General features: G+C 36.7%; 1 protein-coding gene across 2 annotated transcripts in view; it reads left to right on the top strand.

The window, feature by feature from the left end:
• URAD (ureidoimidazoline (2-oxo-4-hydroxy-4-carboxy-5-) decarboxylase) overlaps positions 1-6,697 on the top strand; it is a 57,112-nt gene extending 50,415 nt beyond the window's left edge. The window contains exon 2 of one of the 2 annotated variants that reach the window (XM_053708485.1): positions 6,286-6,697. In XM_053708485.1, coding sequence (XP_053564460.1) covers positions 6,286-6,641 — 356 coding nt within the window. In that variant the 3' untranslated portion in view covers positions 6,642-6,697. The remainder of the gene's footprint in view (positions 1-6,285) is intronic. The other variant, XM_053708486.1, reaches the window with a different exon arrangement.
• Positions 6,698-23,327: the final 16,630 nt, after the last annotated feature.

The raw sequence follows: 23,327 nt of genomic DNA on the forward strand, positions 1-23,327 counted from the left end.
GAGCACTATAGTCAAGGTCTCACCCAGGATCCCTATAGTGCTGCAACAGATGAGAATGTAACGGGTGAGCCAATGACAAGATATTTGAAGCCACATTAGTGGCTAGTGGATTGCTTCCCCCAAGCCAACCTAGGTATGCTTTTTAACAAGTGATATCAAGAAAACAAAGTACAAAGAAAACAAAGAGAATAGAAGTGAGATGAAACCCAAGATTTTCTTTTGTGATTCAGATCTATTTTACTTCTATTATCAAATTTTCTCGTTCTCTTTGTATCATTTGATGAAAAGCACACAGAGCACTATATGGCAGCAGTTTTGCAAGAATGTTATCCATTTGCAAGAGCACTACATGTCAGCACTATTTCCTATTGTGTAATGCTCCAGACACCTAAGTTCATCTTTCCGTATATACCTACCTAAGTATCTCTTCAACAAAGAATACCATGAGAACTACGCAAATTTGAATAGTAGAAGTAAATTGGAAAATGTGTATGCTGAGAGTTTCATATCCATTTAACTAAAAAAATCTCTTACAATGGCTCATTAATGAATCATTAACAATGTAATATTTTGGTTTGGTGATAGATTTGTATTCATATTAGAACAATTTAAAATTATCAGGATCTTCAAGATTTCTCAATATATTATTAATACAAAACTTAAAGCGACATGAAACCCAAACTTTTTCTTTCATGATTTAGATAAAGCGTGCAATTTTAAACATCATTCCAATTTACTTCTATTGTCAAATTTGCTTCATTCTCTTGGTATCCTTTGATGAAGTAGCAGCAATGCACGACTGGGAGGTAGCTGAAGTCTTTGTATGAATGAACCACTGACAAGAGACATTTGTGTGCAGCCATTAATCAGCAGTTAACTCACAGTTGTACATTGCTGCTACTGAGCATACCTATGTATCCTTTTCAACAAAGGATACCAGTAGAATGAAACACATTAGATACATTGGAAGTTGTTTAAAACTGTTTGCTCTATCTAAATAATTAAAGTTTAATTTTGACTTTAAAGTCCTTTTAAAAGAGAATAGGATTTTGAAAACCATGGAGTATAATAGGATTTTCTAAAGATGACCAATATGAAATTTATATTTGGGAGACTACAATACTGAAACTTTGAAATAAAGTATTTTTAATCCTATAATTATCTTTCCATGAACATATGTACCTCATATTTCCCACTGAGGAGGCAAATAATATATTACATTATTTGTATATTGTTAATAATAATAATAATAATAATAATAATAATAATGATGATGATAATAATAATATGCACTAGGAAGGACATTAATTTATTTATCTTTTTATCAACTTTCACAATTGTTATTTTTAAAATAGGGTAAATTAGTAGAATGCCGATAATTGTAAAAACCCATTAACCTTAATCAGAATTAAAGGAAAAAAAATCTCTCTTATTTAGTGTATGCTAATAAAAAAAATGTCTTCTGAATCAATTCAAAACGTATCGTATTAAGTGAGCAAAAGAAAAAGGTTTGGTTTGAATATTGTCTTTACATTTTTATATTGATTTACATGGTAAGTATATTAGCCAATCAAAATGTAGTTAAAATCATAGCCTATAGTTGTGAATGCCAGATTGTATCATCAGAGTATTGATGTTTTTGTTAGCAATATATGTGCAATGGCCCATTTGCATTTCAAAGAGGATCAATGTGTTGCAAAGGTTTGCTTCCAGCTATCAGGCCCTGTCTTGTTTATCATGATCGCCCTGGAGTTAGTGCAAACCAATCAGATAATTGCATGAGAAGTCTTTAGTTCCATTTCCCTTATAGCTCAGCTGCCTTCTGTAAGCATTTTTTACCTACCTATTCATACCCCATCTGAACAAAATTGTTTTGCTATACTTGTATTATATATCTTTGGATTTTGGATCAACGTTCATGACCCGTTGGTATTATCTGCAATGCATGGTTGGTAATAGCATTTTACAGGTTAACCATTTGTAGACACTTTTGGTAAGAAAATAACAAAGATAACTCAGTTCACAAAATCAATAAATAGAATAGAGAATGATTTATCATTTGTATTTATGTATATAATTATTTCCCCCACAGTTGCAGACCAGGGATAATCCTGTCTATTTACCCATTTTAGCTTTAGTTTCAATTCAGGTGGTAAAAACATTTATCTCCATTTAAGTCTATTGAGATTTTTTCATGTTGCCACCAGTTTCCACACATTACCACCTCTATGTGTAGGCTTTAGTAAGATGCCTGATCCCTTACTAAAATACTATGCAGGGATACTAGAGAGAGCCCTAAAATAGCTACATAGACACCACAAAACCTAGCATTTGAGAGAAGATAACCAGAAGATCCTTTGTCCATATTAACTCTTGCATGAAAACTTAAAGGGCATGCAAATTAAAATGAAACTTACATGGTTTAAATTGGTGACTATGCATATATGCTTCTTGGCTCACCAGGTAGCTTCCCAGTAGTGCATTTCTGCTCTGGAACTGACTTTAACTATGTGTTATTTCATAGCAATAGTGCAATAATAAAATGTCCTCACTTGTTAAAGGATCACTAAGTACAGTAGAATTGCATAATTAACAAGTGCCTAATAAAAAGACAATGCAATAATACTTAAAGGGACATAAAACCCCAAAAACATCTTTCCTGATTCAGATAGAAAATACAATTTAAAACAACTTCCTAATTTACTTCTTTTATCTAATTTGTTTAATTCTCTTGGTATAATTTTTTAAAGGAGCAGCAATGCACTACTGGTTTCTAACGGAACACATGGGTGAGCCAATGACAATCGGTATATATGTGCAGCCACCAATCAGCAGCTAGAACCTAGGTTCTTTGCTGCTCCTGAGCTTACCTAGATAAACCTTTCAGCAAAGTATAACAAGAGAAGGAAGCAAATTAAATAATAGAAGAAAAAGGAAAGTTGTTTAAAATTGCATTCTCCATCTGAATCATGAAAGAACTTTTTTGGGTTTCATGTCCCTTTAACACTGCATTTCAAATAAGCAGTAGATTTATTTTTCTAGCAATTTTATTTTTTCCCTAATTGCCGGTCCCTGTATCATGTGACAGCCATTAGCCAATCACAGAGTAGTATACGTATGCCCTGTGAACCTGTGCACATGTTCAGAAGGACATTATGCCTCAGAAAGTGTGTTATATAAAATAATGTGCAAAATTTGATAATAGAAGAAAATTGGAAAGTCTCTTAAAAATGTATGCTCTGTCTGATTCATGAAAGTTTAATTTTGACTTTAGTGTCCCTTTAAAGCATTTTATATTTTGCACTTTCTTTTTGCACTTTTATTCCCCCTTCTGACTGTATGTCCCTCTTTGTGCCACAAATGACATACAAATTACATGATCATTTAAACTTCAGAGATTGCCATTCTAACCTCATAAAATACATTAGAATTAAGAGCTGACCATTATTTCAAGATTTATTTTTGTCCCCTGTATACACAACTTTAATCCAGTGCACTGAAAGGATATGAAAAAGTACTTCTTTAGTAAAAACAAATATGCTATACCAAAGCAAATATATAAAGAAACAGCTTGTGTTAAAAAAAAACAGCAAACAAATTACTTTTCTTGCAAAACTAGCAGTTACAAATACTCAGTTTAGCCAATGAGGTAGCTGACATGTTGGTAACTTACGTTGTATTATTTCCTCCTCTGGGCATGAGCAAAACTGACTTTCTGTTTCTCTAGTATTCCCTGAATAGTAAACAAGGTCATGTTACACTAGAAGATTTATTAAATCTTGCCAGGTAAGCCTTTCTGAAGAGAATCCAGCCTTGTAGGGTTGTAACAGCAAGTAATGGTCACTGCACAAATGAAGTTTAAAGGGACATGAAAGATTTTGTGCATAGCCCTGCAACCCCATTGTTTCTGACTGTATGTTAGGATTATGTCTGGCCTCACATCAGATGAATGGTTCCTGTAACCCCCTTTAGGAAAAGGATTATGTGAGACCTCAGATCCGATGCATGGCCCCTGTAGCCCTCTTTATGCTAGCTGGGTGCCTAAATAAGACCTCAGATCAGATGCATGTAACTGTAGTCTGATTGTTCCAGTTGTAAAGGCTATATGAGGTTTCAGAAACAATAAATGGCCCCTGCAGCCCCTATTTCATGGCTAAATGACAAAATAAGAGCTGAGATCAGAATGATATAAGCCCCTACAACCCAATTATGCCAGCTGCATGTTTAAATGAGACACCCCTGCAGTCATGGGCACCATGCACTGGCACCTGCTGCAGATGTTATTGTTTCACCATTGGCACAGGATATTCATAAACACATAATACAAAGAAGGATACAAAATATTTGTCATCGATCTCTTTAATGACAAACATGTCACGATCAGGATTATGTGAACATATTTTTGTGAGTTGCTAGGAGAATATATATCAAGTAGCCTTCACTGTAATATAGTGTGTTCAAAATCATACAGTTATTTCAGCAAATATCTTTCAATGTTCAACAACAATTATAGTTCTACAAACCTCAGGAGAATAGGAAGCACATCAAAGCCTTGAAAAGCTCAGCTTTGAAAAGGTTGGAGATATCCTAAAGTTCTTATCTTGTCCCTGCTTGGGGGATGCCGTAAATTCCACAAGCTTATTACATTATTCCCTGGGTTACACAGAATAGTGACTAAATGTTTTTATTACCATATAATCACATTCCTTCTTACAAAGGCTTATAAAGACACTCTGTTGGTAACACTCAACACACTACAATAGATATTGTAATGGGAAATGAAGGTAAAGTATGAATTCACAAAGTACCACATCTTAAAGGGGCATTCACCTACAAAAAAAAATCTGTCATGTACATGAAACATCGCACATATATTTTTGCGTGAAGTTAAAGGGACACTAAACCCAAACATTTTCTATCATGATTCAGTTAGAGAATATCATTTTAAACAACATTCCAATTTACTTCTGTTATCTAATTTGCTTCATTCTTTAGATATACTATGCTGAAGAAATAGCAATTCACATGGGTGAGCCAATCACATGAGGCATCTATGTGCAACCACCAATCACAAGCTACTGAGCCTATCTAGATATGCTTTTCAGCAAAGGATATCACGAGAAGAAAGTAAATTAAATAATAGAAGTAAATTAGAAAAGTGTTTAAAATTGCATGCTCTTTCTAAATCATGAGAGAAAAAATATGGGTTTCATGTCCCTTTAACATCAAGCTTTTTAAATTGTTTTTCATAATGGTTCAATAATGGTATAGTTACAATATTTTTTTCAAGGCTAGAATACCAAGATAAAGCTGTTTAAGTTGATTTAGATCATAGGCTCTAGTATGCATGTGTATATATATATATATGTATATGTGTGTATATATATATAAAGTCAGTGGTGGTGCAGCACTCTCAGTAACGTAAAAACGATATACTCCTGCCCGGGGTGCACTTTGAAGTAATACAAGTAGTCCAAAATTAAAGGGACAGTCAACACTTACTTTAACATGTTTTTATATTGAAAATAACAAAACGGAGGTCCGCCTACACTATACCCCTCCTGCCTTGCCGCCTTGCTTCTGTCCTAATCAGCGGCGCTAACTACTCTAATACCCGGTAAATATGGATGCCGGACTCCCCCCACCATTACGAAGCTGCCTTCTTCTTCAACTGATAAGCAAATCAGAATCCAGTCCTCAGACTGAAATTGCACGCGCTTGCAATTTCTGTCCGATGACTGGATTCTGATTTGCTTATCAGTTGAAGAAGAAGGCAGCTTCGTAATGGTGGGGGGAGTCCGGCATCCATATTTACTGGGTATTAGAGTAGTTAGCGCCGCTGATTAGGACAGAAGCAAGGCAGCAAGGCAGGAGGGGTATAGTGTAGGCGGACCTCCGTTTTGTTATTTTCAATATAAAAACATGTTAAAGTAAGTGTTGACTGTCCCTTTAAAGGCACTCACTGGGTCTTTATTTTAGACTGTATATATATAATTTGCCAACACTTTACTAATAAATGATAGTATTAATTTTTAAACTAAACAGGTGGTGCACAACTAGTCCATGAGAAAAAAAGCTCACTGGCTGACAGCTGCTACAGCTCTATTGGTGAACAGTGACAAACATCCGGTCTTCAAAAAAGCAAAGCAAAAAAAGTGATACAAAATTAAATGTCCTCAATCAGATGCAACCATAAATAATATTTATGTACTTTGAGCACCATATGTGTTATAGTAACATGAAATCAAATTAAATTTAAATATTTAATTGTGTTTATCTTAACAGGGAAAGAGGGGATTCTGCGATGTCACCCTGACTTGGCAGGGAGAGAGCTGGCCAGTGGAACGCTGACAGAAGAATCTCAGCAGGAACAGAGTCATGCTGGGCTGATTTCCCTGACTTCAACAGAGCAGGACAGAATGACGCTTCTAAACTCTCAATATAAGAACAAGTTTGGCTTCCCCTTTGTCATATGTGCTAAAATGGCATACAAAACCAAAATAATGTCAGAATTAAGTTCTCGTATCCTAAATGATCCTTCTCAAGAACTTCAGAATGGCATTGAAGAAGTTAAAAAGATTTGTCATCTAAGAGTGCAAGATATATTCTTTAAGAATTCCAAGTTGCCCACAAAGCTGTAAACAAGTGAACAAGTTCAAGATGTGAACCAAATAAATTGTTCTGTAATTCTTGTCAATACTAATTTTCAGTGTGTGATTCCACAATCTAAGGCAATTTCTGAGAACATATTTCTGTCTTAAAAAATAATATAATCCTAATATGGAGAAGAAGATGAGTTGTTTCTATTGTCACAGAACCACTGTGAAGCTGGACGTATGAATTCCAATACCTTTTTAGAGTAGTTGTGTATCATATAATTTGCAGTATAAACTTGCCTATAGAATTTTGAAAATATGTTAAGAAAAATGTATCTATAAGATATAGCTTTATAAGAGTAGTATATATACAAATATATAAATATAAATATATATTTTTTCCCCTGTCAGTTTATTATTATTATTATTATTAAAATAGTAATAATAATAAAATCATAATAAAAGAAAGTAAAAAACAATATCGCATACACATTTAAAAAAAATAAATAATTACCTTTTGCTTTTCTTGAAAACTGAAACCAATTTTAGGGATGGGCGAATGTTTTGCAACATTCAAAAAATAAAACAAAATTTCACACATTTGTTTGTTTTGAATTTCAATTTTTTGCACAAAATTCTAACATTTGTTTTATGTAATAGAATTTCTTTCTTCTTTATATTTCATTTTTTTATGTTTGACATAAGCGGTGTGTCTACAATACAAAATATTTGCCTTTCAGAGGTTGATCATTGATGATATTACAGGTAGTTATACAAAAATCAGCATATTCACAACATATAACAACAAGAAAAATATGGATTCTTTCATAACACACTGCTGAAATTTTGTTTTGTTTTTTATACATAGTACATATAGCAAACACAAAAGATATCTTGATAAAACATATAGAAGCTATAAGTTCATATAGCAGAGAAATACGATCTTCTTATCTAAATCAGTCATATACTAGACCTTCATATATTTGAATTGCTAGTTTAAGCATAATTTATTTTAAATCTTCTGGATTACAGAAAAGGGGGGGGGAGTAAAGATCTAAATTGTGCGGGGGGCGGAGCCGGCAGCTGACATGAGCGCAGCTTAACTCCGGAGCTCCGCCGCAAATAGCCCTCAATCACACAAATATCCTGGCCATCCACCTCAGAATCGCCTTCATAGGCACTGGCACTTAAATATCTAAACCCTAGAAAGGGCAGCGGGGCAAACTTGTAACGCTCCGGAGCACTTAGAACTCAGTATCCACACGGCCGCCACAGGCCGCACCTCGCACCAGACTCACCACCCACCTTTCCTGGGGCCTTACCGCCTGTCACGGAGCCCCTACAGAAGCGTCAATACAGCGGATCACCTCCCTACAGCCTAACCTACCCTCCGGACTGATTTCCCACCAGGCCGCACAGTGAACCGGATAGCGGCCGCAACTTTAGGCCGGGGATTGGGCCTACCGCGGCACTCAAAACGGACCCGGGTAAGCCAGCAATCATACAGCCTCTGCCCACAACACAGCGGTATTGCCGAGCAGGCCCCTGTACCCCCTTCATCAGCAACCTTATCTGGGGTTTGGGCCTATCATTAAAGACAAAACAGAAAACAGCAAGCTTTGCTGCCCACACTAAGCTAGTGTCTAAGCCTACCTAAAACTGCACCTTAGAAGCCTAAAATACCCTCACGGGAGGCCCCCCCTCATATGGGTTATTAACCTCTGACAGAGTAAAACAAGCATAAATCAAAAGGAGGGGAAAGAAAGGCAGGAATACAAAGACACAAAAGAAAAACTAAAAGAATAAGGGAGAATACAACAAAATAAAGACACTACCCTCTTTTAATTCTCCAGGAACCAGCTCCTCATATACACGCTGCCTTGTTCCACCTGCAGCCTTAACCTAACATTTGCCAATCGTCCTCTATAAGGTGACACCATCCAGTGCAAGGTCACCCCACTTTCTTCTTTGTTTATCACCTTGCCACCTATCTGACCCACATACTATCCAAAATGACGTCAAAGCGCAATACAAAACAAGACAAATTGATCAAACCTGCAACAGGCAAATCCCTCACTATGTCCTCTTTCCTACAATGCCCTGACCCAATCTCTCCTACCAGCCGCAGGCCCAGGGAAAAATCCCCCCTGCACACTCACAAGAACTGCAAGCAAGCAACACCCAGTCAGAAAACTGTCCACTCTCACCCACCTTCCTCAAAAATTTGCCGTCAAAACAAGATATTGCAGACATAGTACGATCCTGCATAAGAGAGGAACTTGTGGAAATGAAACAGGACATTCACACATTAGGTTTTCAAGTTGAAACCCTGGAGAGTAATCAGGACACTATCAAAGAAGATGTACATCAACTAAACGAGCAGCTCGCTTCCCAACATGAAACTATCCTCTCACTTCAAGAAAAATTAGACGATTTAGAGAACCGCAGCAGGCGCAAAAACATGCGCATCAGGGGGGTACCTGAATCAATTCTACCTAGAGACTTTCCAGTCTATCTCCAAGACCTATTCCGCCATTTAAAAGACTCATCCTTTCCAGATGATATCCAATGGGTCAGGGCACACAGGACATTACGACCAAAGCCACCCGACTCAGCCCCACTTAGAGACATTGTGATACGCTTCAAAGTATTCCAAGAAAAGGAAATGCTCTTGAATCAATCTCGCAAAAATCAACCTATACGTTTCAGGGGCAACGTATTACAATTCTTTCAAGATTTGTCAACTCGGACCCTGCAACGCAGGAAAGAATTCTCACCCCTTACAACCCTACTCAGAAACAAGAAGTTTCCATACAGATGGGGCTTCCCTACGAACGTCTGGACTATCAGCAACAACACCCGCGTAGTCTGCAAATCTCCAGAGGACATTCAATCATTCTGCACATCACTTGGACTGGATCCCCCTAAAGAAACACCCCCTCCGGGGCAGAAAACACCCCAAAACCCCAAGAGACTGAGCAATCCTGCAGAGTCTTGGCACACTGCCATTCACAAAAAAACCAAGCCTTCGAGTACAGCAGCTAGAAGCCAACTCCCCTCTAGCCCTACCTCCTCCTGCAGCCAGTCGCCTTAAAGACGAACTACCTATATTCCAACCCTCAGAGACGTTGCACATCACTTTGAACTTTGGGTAATGTTTTCTTTTTAATTTGGATGAATATAATTGAATGCTATGCCCTCTGTTCTCTCCCATCTACCACTTACCTTCTCACCCCCCTCCTAGCACCCTTCCCCCACTGCCCCCCACCCCCCCCTCCCCCTTCCCTCCCTCCCTTCCCATCACCTACCCCAAGCCAGGATGTCTGTCAAATTAACCCTAAGCAAAAAAAAGGACTATTAGGGCTCTTTGCGGTATTACCCCCGCACTGCTCTCAGTTATGCCCTACAATAGGATGAGAGACTTTTTCACCATTTGTTTGTTGTTCTTCATAGTTCAGTTCATGCTTGTTACAATCATCAATGTTATAATGTTAACCATGATTTATTGTTCATATTGTTGTACTTTTTATGCACCTTTTTATTCTCCTGCAGGTATTCTATCTGTCACACAGACTGTACTCTACCATAACAGGTCCACATCTACTATACTGTCTCATCTTGTCAAAACATCAACCATCACTACACCATGACGTCCAAAGACACCATTGACCAGACAAGAACACTAACCCTCCTTACGCAAAATGCAAAGGGACTGAACTCTCCACACAAAAGATCAAAAGCCTTACTTGACCTATCCAAAAGACAGGCCGACATCTTGTTTCTACAAGAGACCCACTTCAGACGCAATAAGGAACCCAAGTACTTTGGTAAGACCTACACCACACATTACCACAGTTCTAATACTTCTAAGAGCGGTGGGGTCAGCATTTTAATTCACAAATCGCTCCCCTTTACCCTGTTACATGCAGCGAAAGACTCAAATGGCAGGTTCCTCGCCCTAGTGGGACTACTTTTTGGCAGGCCAATCACATTAATCAACATTTACGCCCCAAACACTAATCAAACCCCCTTCTTCAAATATATACTTAATAGAATAGTCGACATCGCAAAGGGCCCCACTTTCTTCGCTGGCGACTTCAATGTACCATTGCAACCCATAAAGGATAGCTCTAACCCCAATGTTGCTATCTCCAAAAAAATCACAAACACACTTTGGGTAGGACTACGAAACCTTAACCTACACGACACTTGGCGCTTCATCCACCCGGACACTAGGGATTATACTTTCTTTTCACATCCCAACAAGACGTACAGTCGCTTAGACTATATCTTTTCCAACCAAGCATCCTTATCCTTGGTTAAAAGATGTGATATCTCCCCCACATCATGGTCCGACCACTCCGCAGTAAAACTCAAAATCTCTTGGCCAGATACACCCGTAACACCATACATATGGAAACTAGATAATAACTTACTAAACGACCCAGCCACCATAACAAAGATTAGCTCCACCATACAGGAATACTTCCACTTAAATACACTCTCGGTAGACAATAAATACACAATCTGGGAAGCACATAAGTGCGTGATCAGAGGGGAGCTAATTAAACTTAAAAATCAATACCAGAAGTCGCAGAGACAATTATATAAAGAGCTCTCAGACACGTTTGCCCGCCTAGATTTAGCCCATAAGTTGTCCCCAACTGATCCGCTAATAACAGCTAGTCTACAAGATGCCAGACAAGCTTTAGATAACTTTCTTCAAATTGAATACCAGTCACTTAGGACGAAAACCAACAGCATGTTCTTTCATGAGAGCAATAGATCAGGAAAGCTTCTAGCCAGGGCCTTAAAAAAAAAGAGACTAAAAGCATACATAAACGAAATTAAGCGACCCCACCCCCCGCTACTCTCACTACCACTACCGACATCTTACAATCTTTCCACGACTATTATTCAAAACTCTATAACATCAACAAAAATTCCACACCAAATGGGCCCTCCCCGGAACTACTCTCTTATCTGGCGCAAGCACAGTTACCCAAAATAACACCTGAGCAAACTCGACATCTTAACAGCCCTATTTCCCAGTCCGAAATGCTTGTGGCTATTAAATCACTTGACAACGGGAAGAGCCCCGGCCCAGATGGCTTCACAGGGAAATATTATCACACCTTCTACTCCCTACTCCTACCCCATCTCACTCTGCTTTTTAACGAGGTATCAGAAACTAACCCTTTCCCTCAATCAATGCTAGAAGCACAAGTTGCAGTATTACCGAAACCAGGCAAACCCCCCACCACACCTGCCAATTTCCGCCCAATATCCCTTTTAAACACAGACATCAAGTTATACGCCAAGATACTTGCCACCCGTATCAATAACATACTGCCGCCAATCGTACACATTAACCAAGCTGGATTCACCCCCCTTAGAGAAACCAAAGACAACACCACCAAAATCCTTCTTCTAATGGAATACGCTGCCACTAACGGCATACCCTCCGCATTCATCTCCATGGATGCGGAGAAAGCCTTTGATAGGCTGGATTGGCTTTTTTTACAGACGACACTAAAACAATTTGGCTTTGAACAATCGTTCATAGGAAAAATATTCTCCCTCTACAACCGCCCCCAGGCAAAAATCAAACTAAATGATACACTCTCCCAACCATTCGACATCACAAACGGCACACGACAGGGATGCCCTCTCTCCCCTATTTTGTTTGTCCTCGCCATGGAGGTCCTTGCCTCCTACATCAGGCACAATGAGGCTATACATGGAATCAAAATAGCACACCAAGAATACAAAGTTACTCTGTACGCTGACGATCTCTTTCTTACCATCACACAACCCGAATTGTCACTTCCATCACTTATGCAAACCCTCCACACTTATGGCACCTTCTCCAACTTTAAAATCAACATTACAAAATCAGAATTACTGCCCATAGGGCTATGCGAGAACGACCTGGATGCAATACGATCAATAGCCCACTTTCGCCTTCAACGCCAATCCATCAAGTATCTAGGTGTCCACATCTCCCCGCACTTACAGGTCATACTCAACTTAAATTTCAAAGCCATTTTTAACACAACAACTGCTTTACTTAGATCTTGGAGCAACAAGCCTATCTCTTGGCTGGGTAGGATCAATTCAGTGAAGATGACCCTCCTTCCCAAGTTATTATACCTCTTTCAAACCCTACCAATTCCCACCCCAAACCCCCTAATTCATAAACTTCAAAAATCTATTATCTCCTACATCTGGCAACATAAGAGACCTCGAATAGCCACTGCCACATTATACCGCCCCAAGGAACTAGGCGGCCTAGGGATCCCAAACTTAATGCAATACAGACTAGCCTCCTTCTACTCCCGAATTATCCACTGGAGTAGACACTCAGAGCATAAAGAATGGGTGCTCCTCGAGCACTTACTATCCTCCACCACCCACCTGAGCAGCAAATGCTGGCTACCATCCAATAAACGAAACCTACCAATACACCTCCCAACTATAACCAAAGAGACATTCAAGATGTGGGACTTGCACATTAAACGCCATAACCACATATCAACAATACCCTCCCCACTAACCCCCCTCTACGACAATCCCTGTTAAACTCCTCCCACAAGTAACCCAAACCCCCTATATATCCAGGGGCTTCCCTTGCCACGCAATACTTATAAACGGGAAACCCAAGACTCTACCCGAAATCATATCAACACTAGGGACCACACAATTAAACTGGTTCCAACACCAACAGCTTTCAGACTTCATTACTAAACACCCCAAGAAAACCCAACTCACACGCCCTTTAACCAGCTTTCGAAAGCAGCTGCATTAACGAAACATTGAATAAAGGCTTTCTTTCATTCACACATCGACTACTCATGCAACCGTATCATCTCTCCCTCCCCTCTTACATACAAAAGTGGGAAAAAGAGATCGGCTCCACTCAAACCCATAAAGAATGGCTGCAGATCGTTCACTATATGACAAAATCTTCATCCTCCATTTATATAATGGAGATGAACGTCAAACTTCTGTACAGATGGTATTACACCCCATACCGACTACACGCCATTCTCCCCGAGCTCTCACCAAACTGTTGGAGGGGCTGCAACGACATAGGCACCCCAACACATATATGGTGGACATGTCCTGTCGCCCAAGAGTACTGGGAATCAATCAAAGTAGAATTTGAAATTTTCTTATCAACAAATCTTGAACTAAATATCTGGTTTTTCCTTTTTAACAAGTTCACTAAAATAAAATGTAAACTAAGACTGGCATTACTAACTATTATGACAAACTCAGCAAAACGATTGATACCAAAGCACTGGAAAAACCATAGCCTCCCGTCAGTCTCAATTTGGAAAGAAACGACCTCTCAGTCCCTCAAACTAGAAAAACACCACTATAACCGCAATAAACAGACAGACGACTACCACTCCATTTGCTTCCTATGGGAAGAATACCTCAATCACACACAACCCCCACATACCACATAAGGAACCCTACAATACCTTTTCTTTACATACCTACCTTTACACTCCATTGCTTGCAAACGACAATGGACCTTTCAGCCCCAACCGACTCTCCACCTATCTTCTCGACCTTACAACCCTTCTCTTTTCTACCTGCAGGAATCATGTAACCAGACTATATTTTACACAGTTAAATACCTAATTAGATACTTTCTTTTATTTAACCAATAATTACTCTCACCGTTGTTGACCCATAAAGGGTATCTTATTTACTATAAAAGAAAAAAAAAAAGGGAATTACCTTTCTCTCTGTATGTCAATTAAACTTTCTTTGTTATTCCCTTGTAACTTATAGAATTGCCAAAACAAAACAAAAGACTGATGCATATGTACCATTTTGCAAATTCTCATGTTTGTATTATTTATACGTTTTTCAATAAAGCATTTAAAATCAAAAAAAAAAAAAAAAAAAAAAAAGATCTAAATTGTGCTGCTCCCTCCCTGACCTCCTGCCTCTTCCCCCTTATCCCCAGGTCATCAATTTCCATTCTTATATATATTAAAAACTGAGGGAGTTTACCTCTTAGCATTTCTTCTTGTACAAATAGTAATTGGTAGAAAGGACAGATTAATAGTTTATGAATATCTATCAGATAAGATTTATTCATGTCCCCCCACTTCTTAAAAAAAATATCTTATTCTATTTTCATTTCCAGGTTCTATAGAACATTGTTCCAGAATTAATAGACTATACATTTTTTTCACAAATTCAGCAATGGTAGGACATTTCCTTGAGATCCATTTTTTCATAATTAAATTCCTTCCTATTAATATCGAAAGGTTTATAAAATCTCTATTTCTATATCTATTTTGCTTTGGTAGAAGAAAGATCACTGATTCAAGCTGTAAAGTATCATTCCTTTGAAGAATCTTTACGAACCAGTGATTAACCCTCCCCCAAAATTGATTTATCTTAGGGCAATACCATATATAGTGTAGCAATTCAGCCAAATTATTTTGGCCTTTAATAAATTTATCACTAATGTCTGATCTCCATCTATGGAGAGTGAAGGTGTAAGATATATCTGATGTATCATGTTTAGATGTGCTTCTCTAAAGTTACTTGCTTGTGTAGCCTTCCATGTGTTAGTTAAACTATTCTTAATCACTTCTTCATCTACCATTTGTAATCCTTTAAAATGCCACTTCAGTATCAATTTTTACATACCTAGCTTATCCTCTTTCTCCCTTAAACATTTATACCATTTATTAATAGAATAGTTCCCTATTTTGCATATTTTCAGGTATGGCTCTATTTGTGCCCAGTTTCCATCTCCTTTATAATCTTTATTTAATCCTGGTAACCAGTGTCTAAACTGGAGATACGCAAAAAAATCTTTCTGAGGTAGACCAAATTCTTGTCTTAAATCTTCAAATAATTTTATCGTCTCATTTCCATTTATCTTGACAATTGTTTGTGCTACAGAGACCAAGCCTGCTCTTCTCCACCTAAAAAAAACTTTAGATCTTAATCCCTCTGGGAAAAGTGGGTTACCTATAATTTCCAGATAATTAGACTTTCTAAAATCTAAACCAATTTTTGTTGCAGAAAATCTGCCAAGCTCTTATTATTATATATATCACTTTTAAATTCTTACATTCCTTAGGTATTGCTTTTATGTCTAAATGAAGTAATGCTTTTAATGAGAATGGACTCACTATAGCAGTTTCTAGTTCTTTGGAGGTAGAATATTCTTTCTCCAAGAGCCACTCAGCTGCAATTTTAACTAAACAAACAATATTATAGTCTTGTAAAGCAGGTAAAGAAAAACCCCCAGCGATTTTGTGTTGACATCATTTCCTTATAGAATATCTAACTTTCTTTTCCCCCCAAAAGAAATGTATTAAGTCCTTATTAAAAAAAATTAATATCTTTCTTTTTAAATGATAAAGGTAAATTTTGTAATTGGTAGAGAGTTTTTGGAAATCACACCATTTTCAGCAAATTAATTTTTCCAGATAAAGATAGGGGGGACTTTTTCTAGAGCTCTAAAGAGCTATCTAATTTAAGAAAAAAAGAATTATAGTTTTCCTCATACCACTTTTCTGGGTTCCTATTCAACCAGATACCTAGATATAAGACTTTATTAACTTTTTTGAAGGGAATACTTTGAGTTATGTTTCTAGTTTTCCTGAGACACATCAATTCTGACTTACTCATATTAACTTTAAATCCTGTAAAGGAACCATATTTATTAAGAAAATACAAAAGAATGAGAATATTACTCTTTGTATTTCTTATAAAGATTATAACATCATCTGCGTATAATACAATTTTTAGTTTTACTGAATTGCATATAATTCCCTGCATAATTTGGTTTAGTTTTATTGCTAATGGTTCATTTACTAGGTTAAATAGCAACGGGGACAGGGGACAACCCTGTCGGGTACCTATTCCCAACTTAATGTCAGATGTAAGCATCCGTTTACCAGAATTGAAGATAAGGGGCTATCATATATGGATTTAATATATCTAGTAAAATGGCTTGTGAAGCCGAAATTACTCAGTGTAGAAAATAGGTGATACCACTGGACTGCATTAAAAGCTTTCTCAGCATCGACTGTTATCTGCTTTGCTTTCATTTTTTTATCTTTATCATTCCAATAAAAGTCCAATATTGCACATGCTTTTCTGATATTTAAAGTAGAGGATCCATTCTTCATACTGCTATAAGATTATTCATAACATCTTTAAGTCTATTCGCCACTATTGTGGCCAATATTTTAAAGTCTGTATTTAATTACGAAATTGGCCTATAGGAATCAACTGAATCAGCCTTTTCCCCTTTTTTAAGGCTCAGGGAAGTAGTTACTTTTGTAAAAACTTTGGACATTGGACTATTATTAATATAATAAAGATTAAACAGGTCTGTTAATAAAGGAGTTGATCCGACCCAAGTGCTTTGCTATATATTCTTAATTCCTATTTCTATTTCCTCCTTCGATATCGGAGCATTCAGCTTCTCTAGACTTTCATTATCTAATTTTGGTAGAATTATATTTTCCCAGAATTCTTTTTTATTCTCTTGATAAATCTCGTCAGAGTTATAAAATATTTGAAAAGCCTCAAAAAAAATTGACATAGGTTTTTGGTATTTGTGACTACTTTTCCCTCTTTTTTAATGGAACCTATTATATTTGATTTTTGAATGAACTTAGTAACCTTTGCTAGGTAACTCCTTGTTTTATTACCAAATTTCATGAATTTCGCTCTGCTTTTTAAATCTTCTCTATATGCTCTTTGTATAAAAAATGCATCTCTTTCTTGTTTTGAACTCATGTAGTCTAGCCAGTTAGCTTTAGAAGAATCCATTAAATATTTATTATATTTGTTTAACAGTTGGTTAGTAATTGTAACTCTCTGGCATTAAACTTCTTTTTAAACTGGGCCAATAATTTCTCCCCTTAACACCGCCTTTGCTGTCTCCCACACAATCTCTTTTCTCTCCATATACTCTTTATTATTTAATAGTTTATAAATGATGTATTTTCTTTCATATAATTAGGAAAAAAGAAATTGTTTCTTTTAATTTCATTCATTATCCCTGCTGGGGAAATGTTCAAAATAATTGGCACATGATCCAAAATTTTAAGCTTTTCAATTTCAGCTAAAATATCTTTCCTCATTAAAGACTCAGATATCAGAAAAACGTCAATTCTAGATGGAGATAAGAAGCTTTTGGACATACATGTATAGGCTTTCTTGTCAGGATTTTGCAATCGCCAGACATCTTTTAAATGCCTTTCCAAAAGATTTAAAAAGGTTTGAGTCTATAATCATATCTTCTACTATTAGGACTGTATCCAGCTATAGGAAATTTTGGGGTTAATTAAAATCACCAGCTACTATTAAATTAAAATTTAATTAGTTTAGTATGAAGATCATACAAGAAATTCCATAGATGTTACATATAGTCATAGGAAGTTTTTTAATTTGAATATTTAGAATTATAAACGCGAGATTCTGGATCTAAAACACAATTTAATACTTAATATTCCAAATGTTTATTAATTAATATAGCTACTCCTCTCTTCCTGCTTAAACAGGGCATGACATACACCTCTCCAACCCAATTGGATTTCAATTTAGCTATTTCAATTTCCTTTAATCTTATTTCTTGCAATAAAGCAATATCTGAGTTAAAAGTTTTAAGATTTTTAAGAATTGCTTTTCTTTTAATCGGTGAAGTGATACCAGCCACATTCCATGAGGTAATAATGAATGGTTTATTAATGTAATATAATTTCTGATGCTAACTTAAAATGTAATATTTGATTTGAAACTTTCTAATTTGAATATTGCATAATTTGAATCGAATTATGCAATATTCGAATTAGAAAACTTTGAATCAATATATGTGTATCTATTATGTATCAATTTACTAAATTCCTTACCACATGAACTTTTGAACTTCTGAAAAGTATTAGTTGAAGGTACAGTAAACACAAGAATTTCTGTTGTTTAAGAAGGTAGATAATCCCTTTATTACCCATTCCCCAGTTTTGCATAACCAACACAGTTATAATAATACACCTTTTACCTCTGTAATTACCTTGTATCTAAGCCTCTGCAAACTGCCCCCTTATTTCAGTTCTTTTGACAGACTTGCATTTTTAGCCAAACAGTGCTGACTCCTAGGAGCTTCACGTGATTAGCTCAATGTTATCTATGTGAAACACATGAACTAACACTCTCTAGTGGTGAAAAACTGTCAAAATGCTGTCAGATTGGAGGCAGCCTTCAAGGGCTAAGAAATTAGCACATTAACCTCCTAGGTTTACCTTTCAACTAAGAATACCAAGAGAACAAAGCAAAATTGGTAATAAAAGTAAATTGGAAAGTTGTTTAAAATTGCATGCCCTATTTAAATAATGAACTTTTTTTTTTACTTGACTTTCTCTTTAAATTGAATGTAACATTCAAAATTTTGAATGTGGATATTTAATGTAATTGTGAACATTTGTAAATGAAAGTAACATTCGAAAACCAGAAATAACATTCGATTACCGAATTTTAATGGATTTTTGTTTTGACTATTCGTTCTACCTAAGTGAATTTCACTTTTACCACATTCGCCCATCCCTAACCCATTTACATGTTACCTCCCCTCCCTATACTGTAAACAGCTGTCAGTCATGCTGAGCATTTTTGCCCTTGCCTATGTCCAGCAAGGGGACCAGATAAAAGCACACATGAAAAAAGCCCACATGAAAATTCCACACAGAAAAAAACCCACTGTCATAAATGCTCACATGAAAAAAATCCTCACTGAAAATTGCTCACACAGAAAATTGCTCACATCGATAAATTCTCACATGGACGAATGCTCACACAGAATTATATTATAATTTTATTATCCTTGGAAATGCTGACACTAGGATAAACTAATTTGCTTCTTCTCGTTTTTATTCTATTCTCTGCAACTGCATATCTATATTTATTGTGCACATTGTTGTTACCAAGTTTTATTTCACAGTGTTCAAATTTCCAGAAGGTTATAAACCTGCATTAGTTCTATTTTTTTTGGTATAGCCCAAAGTGGCCAGGTGGTCACACAGCCTAACACACAGAACTCTGCAAGCACTGATGTGATATCAGGATTGACAAGAAAAAACTGACGGCTAGATTATGAGTTTTGCGTTATGAGTGAAAAAAACCTCATAACGCTGCTTTTTCCCTACCGCTGCTATTATGAGTCTTGTAGGTATAGCTGTACCGCACACTTTTTTGGCCGTCACGCAATGTAAGTACTGCACTTTTTAAAAAGTCCTTTTTCAATGGGTCTTCCACAGCGCCGGTATTATGAGTTTGCCTGTCTGGCCAAAAAGTGAGCTGTAAAACCTATAACTACAAGATCCATACCGTAAACTGAAAGTCAGTAGTTATGGGTTTTACGTTACAAAGCTGTAGCATAAAACTCATAACTAAAGTGTCACAAAGTACACTAACACCCATAAACTACCTATTAACCCCTAAACCTCCCGCATCGCAAACACTAAAATAAAATTATTAACCCCTAATCTGCCACTCCGGACATCGCTGCCACTATAATAAACATATTAACCCCTAAACCGACGCACTCCAGCATCGTAGACACTAGTTAAATATTATTAACCCCTAATCTGCTGCCCCAATGTTGTCGCCACCTACATACACTTATTAACCCCTAATCTGCTCTTCCCCCCTAAAATCGCCGCCACCTAACTACACTTATTAACCCCTAATCTGCTGCCCCAATGTCGCCGCCACTATACTAAAGTTATTAACCCCTAAACCTAACCCTAAGTCTAACCCTAACATAACCCTAACCCTAACACCCACTTACTTTAACATAATTAAATTAATTCCAAATAAATATTACAATTAATACCTAAATTATTCCTATTTAAAAGTAAATAAATACTTACCTGTAAAATAAAACCTAGCTACAATATAACCTAATAGTTATATTGTAGCTAGCTTATGTTTTATTTTTATTTCACAGGTAAGTTTGTATTTATTTTAACTAGGTAGACTAGTTAGTAAATAGTTATTAACTATTTACTAGATACCTAGTCAAAATAAATACAAATTCACCTGTAAAATAAAACCTAACCTGTCTTACACAAAAATTAAATAAATGAAATTAACAAAATACAGTTATCTAAATTACAAATAATAATAAACACTAAATTGCACAAAATAAAAAAGAAATTATCAAATATTTAAACTAATTACACCTAATCTAATAGCCCTATCAAAATAAAAAAAGCCCCCCCAAAATAAAAAAACCCTAGCCTACACTAAACTGCCAATGGCCCTTAAAAGGGCCTTTTGCGGGGCATTGCTCCAAAGAAATCATCTTTTTTACCTGTAAAACCCACCACCCACACAACCAACCCCCCCAAAAAAAAACACTACCTAAAAAACCTAAGCTCCCCATTGCCCTGAAAAGGGCATTTGGATGGGCATTTAGCTCTTTTACGTTGCCCAAAGTCCCTAATCTAAAATTAAAACCCACCCAATAAAAATTAAAAAATTAAAACCGACCAAAGATCCACTTACAGTTTTTGAAGACCGGACATCCATCCTCATCCAGCCAGGAGAAGTCTTCATCCAAGCGGCAAGAAGTCCTCAACGAATCCGGGAGAAGTCTTCATCCAATCTTGGATGACGTCATTTAAAGGAAACTTCATTCTTGAAGAGCCAGCAAAAGAAGAGGATGCTCCGCGCCGGATGTCTTGAAGATGGAGCCGCTCCGCGTCGGAAGGATGAAGATAGAAGATGCCGTCTGGATGAAGACTTCTGCCCGCCTGGAGGATGACTTCTTGCCACTTGGATGAAGACTTCTCCCGGCTGGATGAGGATGGATGTCCGGTCTTCAAAAACTGTAAGTGGATCTTCGGGGGTTAGTGTTAGGTTTTTTTAAGGGTTTATTGGCTGGGTTTTTATTTTAGATTAGGAACTTTGGGCAACGTAAAAGAGCTAAATGCCCTTTAAATATTTGATACATTCTTTTTTATTTTGTGTAATTTAGTGTTTATTATTTTTTGCAATTTAGGTAAATGTATTTTGTTAATTTAATTTATTTAATTTTAGTGTAATGTTAGGTTTTAGTGTAAGACAGGTTAGGTTTTATTTTACAGGTAACGTTGTATTTATTTTAACTAGGTAGCTAGTAAATAGTTAATAAATATTTACTAACTAGTCTACCTAGTTAAAATAAATACAAACTTACCTGTAAAATAAAAATAAAACCTAAGATAGCTACAATGTAACTATTAGTTATATTGTAGCTAGCTTAGGTTTTATTTTATAGGTATTTAGTCTTAAATAGGACTTATTTAGGTAATAATAGTAATTTGTATTTAGATTTATTTTAATTATATTAAAGTTAGGGGTGTTAGGGTTACACTTAGGGTTAGGTTTAGGGGTTAATATATTTTTTAGTGTTAGTGATGTGGGAGGCCAGAGGTTTAGGGGTTAATAACTTTAGTATAGTGGTGGCGGCAACGACGTTGGGGGCGGAAGATTAGGGGCTAATAAGTGTAGGTAGGTGGCGGCGATGTCGGGGGCGGCAGATTAGGGGTTAATAAGTGTAATGTAGGGGGCGGCGATGTCGGGGGTGGCAGATTAGGGGTTAATAAATGTAATGTAGGTGTTGGCGATGTCGGGGGCGGCAGATAAGGGGTGTTTAGACTTGGGGTTTATGTTAGGGTGTTAGGTGTAAACATAAATTTTCTTTCCCCATAGGGGCTGCGTTACGGAGCTTTAAGATCCATTATTGCAGGTGTTAGGCTTTTTTTTAGCCGGCTCTCCCCATTGATGTCTATGGGGAAATTGTGCACGTAAAACCAGCTCAAAGCAGCGTTGGTATTTGTGTGCGGTATGGAGCTCAACGCTGCCATATTGCCCCCAAACGCCGGTCTTTGGAAAACCTGTAATAGCAGCGCTATTAAAGGTAAGCGGTGGAAATAACTTGCAAGTTATTACCGAGACGCTCATAATGCAAAACTCATAATCTGGCCGTGAGCGAATTAAACCTTAAATTTATATTACATACGTTCTATAGTTTGTAGACTTTAGATTCCTATGGTTCTGTGTTTCAATAGTTATAAATTCTAAAGTCTTACTTTTCTTACAGTAAATATTACCTTATCACTGTGTGTTTAATCAGAAGGAAAATGCTTTGCAGACACACACACACACATACACACATATATATATATATATATATATATATATATATATATACAGGCATACCTCAGAGATATTACAGGTTCGTGTTCCAGACCACCGCAATAAAGCAAATATGAGTGAGTGCATATAAAAGTTATATTTACACTATGCTGTAGTCTATTAAGTGTGCAATAGCATTATGTCTAATAAAACAATGCAGGAAACAGGAAAAACGGAGCACTAGCTGTGTGAGCATTTGTCCATGTGAGCAATTTTCTGGGTGGGTATTTTTCATGTGAGAATTTATGACAGTGTGGATTCATGTGCATTCACTAGTTATGTCTGGGGTAAAAGTGTGATGATTGGCTGATAGAATCCTACAATAATATAATACAAGGTAATCACAGGGGTAAAAAGTGTATTAAGATAACAGTGTTGGTTATGCAAAACTGTGGAATGGGTAATAAAAGGATTATCTAATTTTTTATACAATAACAAATTTCATCTAACTTGACTATATGATATTTCCATAATTACTCCTTGTGTTTTAACACATAATCC

The sequence above is a fragment of the Bombina bombina genome, chromosome 3 (genome assembly GCF_027579735.1).
Source record: "Bombina bombina isolate aBomBom1 chromosome 3, aBomBom1.pri, whole genome shotgun sequence".
In the NCBI taxonomy this organism is placed as follows: Eukaryota; Metazoa; Chordata; class Amphibia; order Anura; family Bombinatoridae; genus Bombina; species Bombina bombina.